The following is a 12,889-nucleotide window of genomic DNA, read 5'->3' as shown; positions in this document are numbered from 1 at the left end:
GGAAAAAGTTTAGTTTCACAGCGCTTTCTGTTCTGTTGTTTTGTTTCGCTGTTTTAATACAAACTGCCACAAATGTTGTTTCTGTTTATAGAAAATGCAGTTTTTGAATCAGGTCAGTAAATACCTGTAATTCTCATCCTCTCAGTCGTTATGAAGCAAGCAGGAATATCTGGAGGAATCAGCTGAACTGAGATCTGCTGCTGTGAAGATGGTGTTTGTTAAAGAGGAGAGTGAGGAAGACACGAATGAACCAGAATCCTGCCGAATAAAACACGAGGAACCAGAAACCTGGATTATAAACCAAGAAGAACCAGAATACTGCCGTATAAAACACGAGGAACCAGAAACCTGGAGAATAAAGAAAGAAGAGCCAGAATCCTGCCGAATAAAACATGAGGAACCAGAAATCTGGATTATAAACCAAAAAGAACCAGAATACTGCCGAATAAAACATGAGGAACCAGAAACCTGGAGCATAAAACACGAGGAAACATCATCATGGGAAATAAAACAGGAGGAACAAGGAGGTTGGTGTTTAATCCTCATTCATCTTTTATTACTGTCTTAAATCCACATGTCATGTAAGGAAATGTGACTTAACCGACACGTTATTTGAAGTCAGTTCGCCTGGAACGTAATTATTTTCACGCGCTTTCTCCTCTTCCACACAAAGCCGCGCGTTCGAATATTTAAAAAAAAAAAAACGGTCATTTCGTTCTACTGACTGACATTCATTGATTTGATTTATCTCTTTAATTAATAATTACGCATAATACAATATACACAATACACGAATGTAAATATTGTAATATCAGGGAGATTTGGAACATCTGATGGAAGAGAAAGAGATTTTAACAAGACATTGTCATTTAGTGAACAAAAGAGGGAAGCAGATAAACGTTAATTCAGCGGTAAGAAACGAATGTAATGTTATCCTAGTTAAAGTCAAATAAATGTTATTCGTTTTTAATGTCTGGAAAAAAATATAGGGGAGAGCGGGGCACAACCTAACGCGGGGTTAATTGTAACACGCCTTTTTTAAATATTTCCACACATGATAGCATAACCAAATTTACGGTGTTTACTAGTTGCCATAGCAACACTATGCAGAGAAAAAAAGAGCGCCAGAATTCAAAAGCCTTTTGAAGATATCGCTGAATATTTATTTTACCATAGTAAAATACATTTCTGGCTGGAGTAAACTTTTCATTTCTGTTTTTAGTATTCATTTAAAGTTAGACAAAACTGATATTATTTTAATCTCCAATTTGTTATTTATCATTTTAGATAGTTTATTAATGCTTCGCAAACCAGCAGAAGACACTAACCTGTATCCATAGGTTCCATGTGACGTCACTGTAGTTTATCGCCGCCATTTTTGTGTCCGCGCTACCTGTTTCAGTCTATGGTCACAGCAGCCGCAACTACCAGAGGAAGATCAACAAAACTCCCAGACTGTTCACAACAAGTATACAATATGCCCGGGATATGTTGTTCAGTTAGCTGTAAAAACAGTCATCAGAAAAAAAAAACTAACAACAGTTTTATTAGATCTCAGCAGTGCTCGAAGTGGGTCGGTATGCATATAGCGTACCGGTGTCATTCACGCAGGTGCTTTCCAAAGCAGGGTTTTTTTTTTCGGCACAATAAGAGTACTGGAATAATAATTAAATATTGACTAAGATTGTGAATCAGTACATTATAACGAAAATAATGCCTTAAAATGAAAAGAAACATTTTTTTGCGATTACATCATTTTGAACCGATCAACTCGTAAGTCCAAAGATTTAGTAAACAAGAAAGCATTCAAAGAGCAAGTTCAAAACAGTGCTAATGCAGAGAATAGTGACTTACAGTACATCCAGATGCCGTAAATTATTTGTTTTCATTTGGCTTAAGAGCAAGAGTGTTTTATAGTTGAAGGTGTTTTAGATTATGCGGTGTTTAGTGAATTATGAAAATTAAATAATAAACGCTAAACTATTGTACTACATAGCGTTCGTCATTGCAACGCCTGCAGTAAAGTATATACATGTAAAAGGGTTCTCAAAAATAATCATATTTGTTTTGCTAAAACTATTTATGTACAATTACTCTACAAATGATTTGTCATACAAAAATGGCACACAAGTTACACACAAACCATCGTCCCAAGTAAATGGTACCATTGTGAATTGTGACTGGCTGCACAAGTGGTGTAATAAACTAAATTAAACTAAAATGTTATTGCAGCCATATAGCTTGAATGAATAAAAATGCATATTTTAAATAAAGAAATCTCATGCTTTTGGTGCTTGAATTTGTGCTTCAATAATGAGATCCAGTTTTAGGAATACACAAGACGTGAAAGACGTCTTCCCTCAGGTATATTTTATGTTTTCTTGGCTTGCTGGATGTTGCGCTTATGCTCAATAATCTCATTTCTTTGCATTCGCCAAAACTAATTTGCCGACATCTAAGCGCGGACTGTGGGAATTAGTGCCGTCAGCGCGAGTCCCGTTCGCTGTGAAGTAAGTTAGTGACCAGCCGGCAGAGGATTCTTCAAGGTCTTAAAGCCTTCATCGAGCGACTACGTTCACAACAATTTACACTTTTTGTCCTAAACATACAATCAAGTCAAATACACAGTGTGGGAAGTAGTAGTAAAAAGTAATTTCTTATTTCAATTTATTATTAAATCTCATTGAGATGCGCTGTGTCTGTTGTCATATCGGACACAAACATGGCGGCGAGCATAGCGGAAGTGACGTCTTTGGTACCCATGAATTTAACTCCAGTCGCGCAGCTGGGGAAAGATGTAACACTGTGTTACAATATTCCCCGCTGTTATTAAACTATGCTAATCTGTGACATTAGCGGTGCAGTTTACACGATTTACTTCTAAGGATTTTGATAAGATACCTCAAGAAACAGGTGAATAAAGGCTGACGATCAATGTTTAATGTTCAGAAGTTATTATTTCAAGTAATGTAAAGCATTTTGGCTGGTTTATGTGTGTCGTGTTCTATGAGAGCTGTGTGTGGAGGAGTGGAGTGTTCTTCTGAATGTCTAAATGTGTTTCATCTATCTGTCCACATTGTTTTGAACTACTGTACAGCTGTGTGTTGCGATCAAAGCCGTTCAAAGCATTGTTGCGATGTGTTCATTTTCAAACTCCAAAATTCGATTATTTTTTTTTTAAGAAAAACGTCATTACTTCATTTGAAAAAGTTAACACATGTATTTTACTGACAAAATATTTTAGTTTGTTGTGTATATTTATTTCATTCGATCAGATAACATTTTAAGCTGTCATATGGTTGTGTTACAACGTGCCCCTCAGATGTTACAATGTACCCCACCTACGGGGCATGTTGTCACGTTTCACTTCCTTTCTATTGAGGCAAAAAACGAAAAACGTATACACTGTAAATATGAAACAAAGCGATATATTTGTACTAGACAAGTGTGAAAATAATGTGGATAAAAAATTGTACTCTGAACCCCACGTGGATTTACATAAACCGCGAAATTCAAAAAGTGTTAGGTTGTGCCCCGCTCTCCCCTATACATTTTTTGTTGAAGTCATTGTTATTTTGGGCTTTAATAAAATAAAATCTGGGTTATTATATGGTATGGTATTATTAAAGTAAGGCATAATCAACGGTTTGCAGTGCGTTAAAGGATTTTAAATGCACGACCTGGAGGCTAAAAACCGCCCGACGCGAAGCGGTGGTTGTCTCCGCGAAGTGCATTCCAAATCCTTTAACGCACTGCAAGCCGTTGATTATCCCACTTATTCCATGGTCAATTGCAAAGTTATAGACAAATTAAAACTAGGATTGATATTTGCAGCGCAAAATTGACTGAATGGATAAAAAAGACTGTTATTTTTTTGTCAGTTATGACATGCAGCTCTAGCATTCTGCCCGCTTCATATCAGACTTAGAGATTAAATAGTCCGGTAAAATCACATTTATTTGAATGAAATATAGCATTTGTTTCAGTAAATTATCGATCGACCAAGAGAGAGTGTAAAGGCAAGAGAGATGACAGTTGTGTGTGTGTATGTGCGTACCTGCCTGCTTGCTGTGCGTCTCTCTCTACAAACAACGATTCATAAAAAAAAACAGCAGTTTTACCACCCCGTTGCTGAGGAATATAATGTAGCGATCTAGTATCTAGGCTGTTTTAATAAGAATCGCAGGCAAGCGCTGACAAGAAGTTTATGTACAGGTCCTTCTCAAAAAATTAGCATATTGTGATAAAGTTCATCATTTTCTGTAATGTACTGATAAACATTAGACTTTCATATATTTTAGATTCATTACACACAACTGAAGTAGTTCAAGCCTTTTATTGTTTTAATATTGATGATTTTGGCATACAGCTCATGAAAACTCAAAAAATTGCATATTTCATCCGACGAATAAAAGAAAAGTGTTTTTAATACAAAAAAAGTCAACCTTCAAATAATTATGTTCAGTTATGCACTCAATACTTGGTCGGGAATCCTTTTGCAGAAATGACTGCTTCAGTGCGGCGTGGCATGGAGGCAATCAGCCTGTGGCACTGCTGAGGTGTTATGGAGGCCCAGGATGCTTCGATAGCGGCCTTAAGCTCATCCAGAGTGTTGGGTCTTGCGTCTCTCAACTTTCTCTTCACAATATCCCACAGATTCTCTATGGGGTTCAGGTCAGGAGAGTTGGCAGGCCAATTGAGCACAGTAATACCATGGTCAGTAAACCATTTACCAGTGGTTTTGGCACTGTGAGCAGGTGCCAGGTTGTGCTGAAAAATGAAATCTTCATCTCAGTAAAGCTTTTCAGCAGATGGAAGCATCAAGTACTCCAAAATCTCCTGATAGCTAGCTGCATTGACCCTGCCCTTGATAAAACACAGTGGACCAACACCAGCAGCTGACATGGCACCCCAGACCATCACTGACTGTGGGTACTTGACACTTGACTTCAGGCATTTTGGCATTTCCCCCTCTTCAAAAGTGGCTTGACCTGGCGCCTGTACACGGTGGCTCTGGATGTTTCTACTCCAGACTCAGTCCACTGCTTCCGCAGGTCCCCCAAGGTCTGGAATCGGTCCTTCTCCACAATCTTCCTCAGGGTCCGGTCACCTCTTCTCGTTGTGCAGCGTCTTCTGCCACACTTTTTCCTTCCCACAGACTTCCCACTGAGGTGCCTTGATACAGCACTCTGGGAACAGCCTATTCGTTCAGAAATTTCTTTCTGTGTCTTACCCTCTTGCTTGAGGGTGTCAATGATGGCCTTCTGGACAGCAGTCAGGTCGGCAGTCTTACCCATGATTGCGGTTTTGAGTAATGAACCAGGCTGGGAGTTTTTTAAAGCCTCAGGAATCTTTTGCAGGTGTTTAGAGGTAATTAGTTGATTCAGATGATTAGGTTAATAGCTCGTTTAGAGAACCTTCACGATATGCAATTTTTTTGAGATAGGAATTTTGGGTTTTCATGAGCTGTATGCCAAAATCATCAATATTAAAACAATAAAAGGCTTGAACTACTTCAGTTGTGTGTAATGAATCTAAAATATATGAAAGTGTAATGTTTATCAGTACATTCCAGAAAATAATGAACTTTATCACAATATGCTAATTTTTGGAGAAGGACCTGTATGTGCGCAGCACAATGCGATCTCTGACTTCTCTCTCTCTCTCTCTCTCTCTCTCTCTCTCTCTCTCTGTGCTTTTGCGTGCGTCAATTAAAGCAGCACATTAATATAGAACGGTGATTAAACTGACTTAGAACTACCTGTGCATTAAACGGTTTTACTGCACACCTGCCAGCCAATCAGAATCCAGTATCCAGACATTTGCACCCTATAAAATCGCGATTTCTGTTTACAAACGATTAATAATCGTGCAGCCCTAACCAACAGGGGACGTTCTCCTTTTTCTCAACACTGTGAACTTTTTACAGTATTTACATTATTGTTGCTGTTAGTTGTAATGAACACATTTCATGAGAGTGCAGAAAATGAGATCAAACCGACTGTCATCTACTTGGTGCTCATCACCATTTGCAACATTTTCCTTTTCCTTTTCAGACACAGTTTTGACAATGGTTTTATCTGTACTCAAATGTTTTCCATGTATTTACCAAATTGATTTTCATCCCTTTAATGATTTCAATTTAGGTCCGATTAAAGTGAAAGAAGAAAGACAAGATCTGAATGAGGTGGAGGAGAAACATCAGGATCAGAAACATCATGATGCCAGTGAAGAAAAATCAGCGAGTTGCAGCATTCAAAAAACAAAAGTCAAAAGACCTCACAGCTGCTCTCAGTGTGGAAACACTTTCAAACAGAAAAGAAGCCTTGTGGAACACATGAGAATTCATACTGGAGAAAAGCCTTACAGTTGTTTTCAGTGCGGAAACTCTTTCAAACAGAAAAGAAGCCTTGTGGAACACGTGAGAATTCATACTGGAGAAAGGCCTTACAGTTGTTTTCAGTGCGGAAACTCTTTCAAACAGAAAAGAAGCCTTGTGGAACACATGAGAATTCATACTGGAGAAAGGCCTTACAGTTGTTTTCAGTGCGGAAACACTTTCAGGACTAAAGCAAACCTTAAGAGTCACAAGTTAATACATACTGGAATAAAGCCTTTTACATGCTCTCAATGTGGGAAGAGTTTTACCAGAAAAGGGCAACTTAAAGATCATTTGCTAACTCACTCTTCAGAAAAGCCTTTCAGCTGCTCTCAATGTGGAAACACATTCACACGCGAAACAAACCTGAAGAATCACATGTTAATTCACACTGGTATAAAGTCTTTCACCTGCTCTCAATGTGAAAAGAGTTTTACACAGAAAGGGCACCTTAGGAATCATTTGCTAACTCACTCTTCAGAAAAGCCTTTCAGCTGCTCTCAGTGTGGAAACACTTTCAGACGTAAGGGGAATCTTAAAACTCACATGTTAGTTCATGCTAAAATAAAGGCTTTCAGCTGCTCTCAGTGTGGAAAGAGTTTCACAAAGGAAGTACACCTTAAGGATCATTTGGTAACTCACTCTTCAGAAAAGCCTTTCGTCTGCTCTGAGTGTGGAAAATCTTACATACAAAAAGGAAGGCTTAAGGCTCACATGTTAATGCATGCTGGAATAAAGGCTTTCAGCTGCTCTCAGTGTGGAAAGAACTTTACAAATAAAAAGCAACTTAAGGATCATTTGCTAACTCACACTTTGGAAAAGGCTTTCGTCTGCTCTCAGTGTGGAAAATCTTTCACACGTAAAAAATACCTTGAGACTCACATGTTTATTCATGCTGGGATGAATCTCAGTGTGGAATAGTTTACATTTACATTACATTGAGGAATACATCAAGTGATTCATCTTGGGATGGTGAATGTGGCTGTTCTATATTCAAGCATTGAAGGGCTTGGATTATTCCTTTTATATCCTATCATATGATTGAGAGTGCATGCAAACACTCATTGTACACTCATTGGATTGAAAACCGAAATTGAGATGGTTTGGACTAAATTAATTCCGATGGATTAATATGAATGTAGTTCATGGCATGATTTCATGTTTACATGAAAGCTAAGGGTGCTGATCTTTCTAAAACTGATAGATGAAAGCATTGTTATTTCAAAACAAAAACTCAATTCTCAAAATGGCTCAATTCTCAGGATGTGAACTTTTTCTCTCAAAACTATCAAACTATGTATGAAATATGATCAAGTTCTCTGAACAATTAGTTTTTTGTTCTGTTCACATGTAACACTCTGCTACACAGATAAACGTACTGTATGAATTCAAAAGTGTATAAATTTTTTTCCTGTGTACTTTTATGTTGACTTAGTAAGGTCAAATAAAGTCACTATTTTTAACCTCAAGTTCTCTTTGGAGGATTGACAGTCCATTATTGTCCTCTTCATGCAATCTATGTTACATGGCCACTGTTTGTTTACAACCTTCTGTCAATTGATAGTACCGCCACCTTGAAAAAAAGCTTGCACATTGTTAAAGACGGTAAGCGACAAAGGGTCAGGTGGCAATGTGTAGTCAGATTTTTTTTTCCCGTCCCCGTCACGTCAATATTTTAAGAGTCAAAATCAGATAATCCCAAGCGCTCCATTGACTTTGTATTGCAGGAAGCTGCCTCCTCGTCATTTCTGACTTATAATACAAATCAGAACAAGGTCTATTTGTTTTATAAGCTAAAAAACACAGAACTACATTTTTCTAAGCCGTTGACCCTAAAGACGTAAATGTGTCATACTCTATTGTGTCATACAATAGAGACATACTCTATTGCTGCCTATTTGTCATTTTTGACTTATAACAAAAAAATGGAAAATGTCTAAAAGCTGCTATGTGACAAGGTGTACAGTAAACAAGCTAAAAATAAACAGAACAAAGTTTTTATAAGCGTTTAAGGACACAAATAGCTTGTAGATTTCTGGGTATTTCACATTAGGGCATTTGGTTGGATAACTCTCCAACAAAAGGAAGGTAGGGAAAAGTAGCACTAACATAGACCAGAACAATTTCTCGATATGTAATAAAGTTTCTCCATATATCTCCTCCCTTCATGTTTGCACAGTGACTAAATAATTCTCTGACATGTTTAAACAGAAATGATTGAATGTCACCAATTTAAGTTTTCCTCCACCGTGCTTAGTTCCCCTTCAGTCGAATCACTTCGATGTTACATATGGGATCTCGCTTGAGAGACCAATCATCTCATCTCTCCCCCGTACATAGGGGTATATAAGATGGCGGCGCGCACACTCATTCAGACTTTCACTTTCGGAGCCTTCTCCTTGAGCCTGAACTACATAGACTTTCACTACGAAGTATCCGAGTTCCTGCTGCTCTTCCCCACTGGTGTGCTGCCGATCGAAAAAGAGCAAAACATCTAAAGATTTAATTTCTCTTCAGCCGCCAGCAGGATCCTGCGGTTTTCACGGCCTCAAAAAGCCTCCTGCTCTACGGTTTTCTCCCTGGGCAGACCGGGACTAAAAGAGCAATTTCTCACGGCCGTAAGACGTTCTTTTCAGAATGGCTTTTCTGCCAGGGTGTGTGAGCGCTCGTCCGCCCTTGCGGGCTGCGTTTTTCATGCCACTGGCCAGGCTGCCTCTGCCAAGCATGCTACGGCGACCATGCAGGTCTACCAAGCCCAGGCATTAAAACAGTGGTCCTGATCAACTCCGCACTGCCACCGACTTGACGAAGGTCACGGCACGGGCCCTTGGTCAGGTGATGTCCATGGCTGTAGTCCAGGAGCGACTCCTATGGCTCACTCTGGCCCAGATGGCAGAAGGCGACAAGGCATGCTTTCTCGACCTTCCCATCTCCCGTAGTGGCCTATTCGGCGACACTGTCGAGGACTTTGTCCAGCAGTTCTCGGCAGTACAGAAGCAGAGGGAGGGGATCAAACACCCATCCCGACTCAGCCTCCGCCTGCCCATCGCCGAGGGCGCCCCCTGCGGCCGCAACATCTACAGCTCTGACCCCCGCGGAGGCCTACGACGCCAGACTGGCGGAGAGGGCCCGCAAGCGCAGAGCTAGCCGCGGGAAAGCGACACCGCCTGCTGCCCAGGGACCGGCCCGAAATACCTGCGAAAGCTGCGAAACGTCCCTGATGCGGGCAACCCAGAGGTGATAGAGACTGCTCTTCATGAGACGATGACATCAATGTTCCTGCTCCCAGTAGAAGGGCGGGAGCCATTGTGTACTTCAATGCTGCCCACGGGTCGACGGTACCCACATTTTCACAGAAAAAGAGCTAGTTTTCTCACCTCCAGGGCCTCGGCCCTGAGTTCCCTTCCTGAGCAGCACTTACACTCTTCGGAACTCTGAGCCCTCTGTCGCCAGCGTGGGAACCAGGGAAGAAGGTAAGCGCTGCTTAGTGCAGTTAGACTCTCCTCCAGGACGTACATCCTTCTGGGTTCAGACTCCTTCCCTGTCTCCCCCTAGGCTGCCCCACCACGGTCACATCGGTCAACATTCCCTTGATATGGACGGTACGGCCTGGCTTTGCGTTTCAGCTCACCAGGCGTCCGCCAAGGTTCAGAGGTACCCTTTACATTTTTGTTCATTCGGGCATGCGTGCCTCTGTCCTGCCTGCGGAGGTCGCGATCCTACTGGCGAAGGACACGATCCACCCTGTCCCTCCAGCCGGGATGAGGTCAGGGTATTACAGTCCCTACTTCAACGTGCCCAGAAAGACTGGTGGGTTAACACCCGTCCTGGATGGAGCTCTGTTTCAGTCCCTTCTCAGGCTGCCGGCCCAAACGCTCACGACGAAGTGCATACGAGTATGCTTCCGTCTCCAGAGGTGGGTTGCAGCCATCTGCCTGAAGAGCACCCACTGCCACACTCCCCTTCTGCGGTCTGTCTCCAGAGGTCGAGCGCTTCAGTGCGAGGTGCTTCCATTTGGCCAGTCCCCTCCTCCCCGCATCCTCCTTTAGGCCACGTAAGCTCCCCTGTCCCCTCTTCGGCAGACAGGGATTTGCGTTTCCAACCGTCTCGACGACTGGTGCTTTGTAGCCCACTCGCGAGTTCCGTTGTGCGAATTAGGGGACCTGGTGCTCCGGCACCCCTGCCATCTGGTCCTTCAGGCTTACCGAGGGAAGAGCAAACTCTGCCTAGTCCAGAGGATCTCTTTCCTCGGTCGGGAGCTGGACTCGGTCCACAAGACAGCCTGCAGTGAGTGCTGTAGTGCATGAGTTTATTCAGGCAAAACGCAGCGGTCCCTCTCAAAACTCAGAGGCTCCTGGGGCACATGACAGCTCTAGCCGCACTGCCGCTGAGCTTGTTTCATGTGAGACCACTTCAGCACAATCGAGTCCCATGATGGGCATGGCATTTCGGCTCACTCCGGACCGGACTGACACAGCTGACCTCCAGGGCTCAAGTACGCCTTTCCTCCAGCGAGCCTCCTTGTGACCCTGAGACCCCGGCCCGGCTATGTGCCCAAGGTTCCCACCATGCCTTTCCGCGATTTCCCCTGGAGGAGGCAGACCCAGCTTCTGCGATGTTGTGTCCAGTCCGTGCTTCACGCATATATGTAGACCGCACTCGGCACTTGAGACGCACCGAGCAGCTCTTTTTTTGCTTCAGAGGTCAGCAGAAAGGAAATGCTGTCTCAAAACAGAGGTTGGCTCATTGGGTGGTAGATGCCATCTCCCTGTCATACTTGTATCAGGGACTGCCATGCCCCTTAGGTGTTCGTGCCCACTCCACACGGAGTGTTGCCTCGTCCTATGCATTGGCTCATGGCTCCTCACTAGCAGATATCTGTAGAGATGCGCTGACGCCGGCTCAATCGGCTCCTGGGCGAAAACCTGAATGAGTGTGCGCGCCGCCATCTTATATACCCATATGTACGTGGGAGTGGCTTGGCACGCAGATATCACTCGTCTTTTCGTTAAGGCTCAGAGATGATTGGTCTCTCAAGCGAGATCCCATATGTAATGTCTCCATTCCCTCCTTCAGGGAACGAGGGTTACCTACGTAACCTAGACGTTTTCTAGTAATGTGACTCTTTGCGCTCTACTTTTCTGTCTTTTATTTTTTAGGTCGACAGTTTATATAAAACAGTTTTTTAGCTTATTTTCTGTACATCTTGACACATAGCAGCTTTTAGACATTGTTCTGTTTTTTTTTTTTTTTTTTTTTTAGAAATGACAGAAAGAGGCTTTCCACAATACAAAGTCAATGGAAAGAACATTAAATGTGCGCTGTCACATACAAATGAGTCCACTGGAGGCGAGATGTGATGAGAACCCATGTGCAGTTTATTTACAGTGAAGCATAATCCATAAATCCAAACAAACAATCCAAAACAGACGAAGACTTGACTTGACTTAACATGAACTGACTTGACTTTTAAACAGACTTGACTTGGAAACAGACACTCACCAAACAGCAGGTTAACAACATTAATACGCGACAACCAACCACTAAAAAACAAGGCACATTTATACAAGACAATACAGGTCACATGACACAAACAACCAATGAGAAACAAGGAACATGACAGAGCAACCAATCAGAACAAGACACATGAAACTAAGAAACCAATTACAGGAATAAAATAGGGAAAGGGGAGCAAGACACAGCATGAAACAAGTACAATATAAAAGACCTGAAAACATGAACATGAAAACCCCAAAACAAAACCCTACGTTACAGAGCTACACTGTAAAATTTAACAGTAAAAAACTGTAAAAATGCTACAGTTAAAACCTGTGAAATGGATAACTGTAAGTTTCCCTTCTATATACGGTGAAAAACTGTGTTGGACATTGCATGTAATTTTACGGTAGTATACCGTTTTTGGAAGTGAAAACAAACGTAGAATTTACAGTGAATAACCGTAAATTGACATTCCAAGAATTCCCTGTTTCATTATTTTTTTTTTATGTTTTTTGTTGAAATAACTTTTTCTTAGTTTTTTTCTTGACAGTTTTCAAAAGGTTGGTATATTACCATTATATTTGTTAATGAAATTACGGTATTTACCTGTAAATTTAAGTGAAAAACGTAAAACAAAAAACATTGCTACCATATTTTTTTACGGTAAACTTCTGGCAACCACAGCTGCCAGTATTTTTCCGTAAATTTTATGATTTTTTTTTACAGTGTACTAATGATCATGTACCGAGCGAATGGAATTTCCACGCTCATGGTCAAGCGTCTCTTTCTTTTAACTCGCTTATTAGTCATGAGCAAGAAACTGTACAACATTCACTTATTCTTTTTTTTTCTTTTTTTGCACAAAAAAAAAAGGTTTCTCATAGCTTCATAAAAACTATGGTTAGGTCAATAACTATAAAGATAATGATACAGATATAATATTAAAGGATAAAGTAGTTCACACCACAAAGATAATGGCACTGATCCAAAACAAAATATATTTCTTAATAT

The 12,889-nt window shown here is 41.3% G+C and overlaps 1 protein-coding gene across 1 annotated transcript in view; it reads left to right on the top strand.

The window, feature by feature from the left end:
• The first annotated feature begins 13 nt into the window (after nucleotides 1-13).
• The window catches only part of LOC141343040 (uncharacterized), a 74,873-nt gene continuing 61,997 nt past the window's right edge, over nucleotides 14-12,889 (top strand). The window contains exons 1-4 of the mRNA XM_073847667.1: nucleotides 14-527; nucleotides 6,147-7,299; nucleotides 9,359-9,616; nucleotides 9,935-10,033. Coding sequence (XP_073703768.1) covers nucleotides 209-527; nucleotides 6,147-7,299; nucleotides 9,359-9,616; nucleotides 9,935-10,033 — 1,829 coding nt within the window. The 5' untranslated portion in view covers nucleotides 14-208. The remainder of the gene's footprint in view (nucleotides 528-6,146; nucleotides 7,300-9,358; nucleotides 9,617-9,934; nucleotides 10,034-12,889) is intronic.

This window comes from Garra rufa, chromosome 1, assembly GCF_049309525.1.
Source record: "Garra rufa chromosome 1, GarRuf1.0, whole genome shotgun sequence".
Classification (NCBI taxonomy): domain Eukaryota; kingdom Metazoa; phylum Chordata; class Actinopteri; order Cypriniformes; family Cyprinidae; genus Garra; species Garra rufa.
The sequence above is the reverse complement of the archived record's forward strand: the minus strand, read 5'-3'. Positions and strand labels throughout refer to the sequence as shown.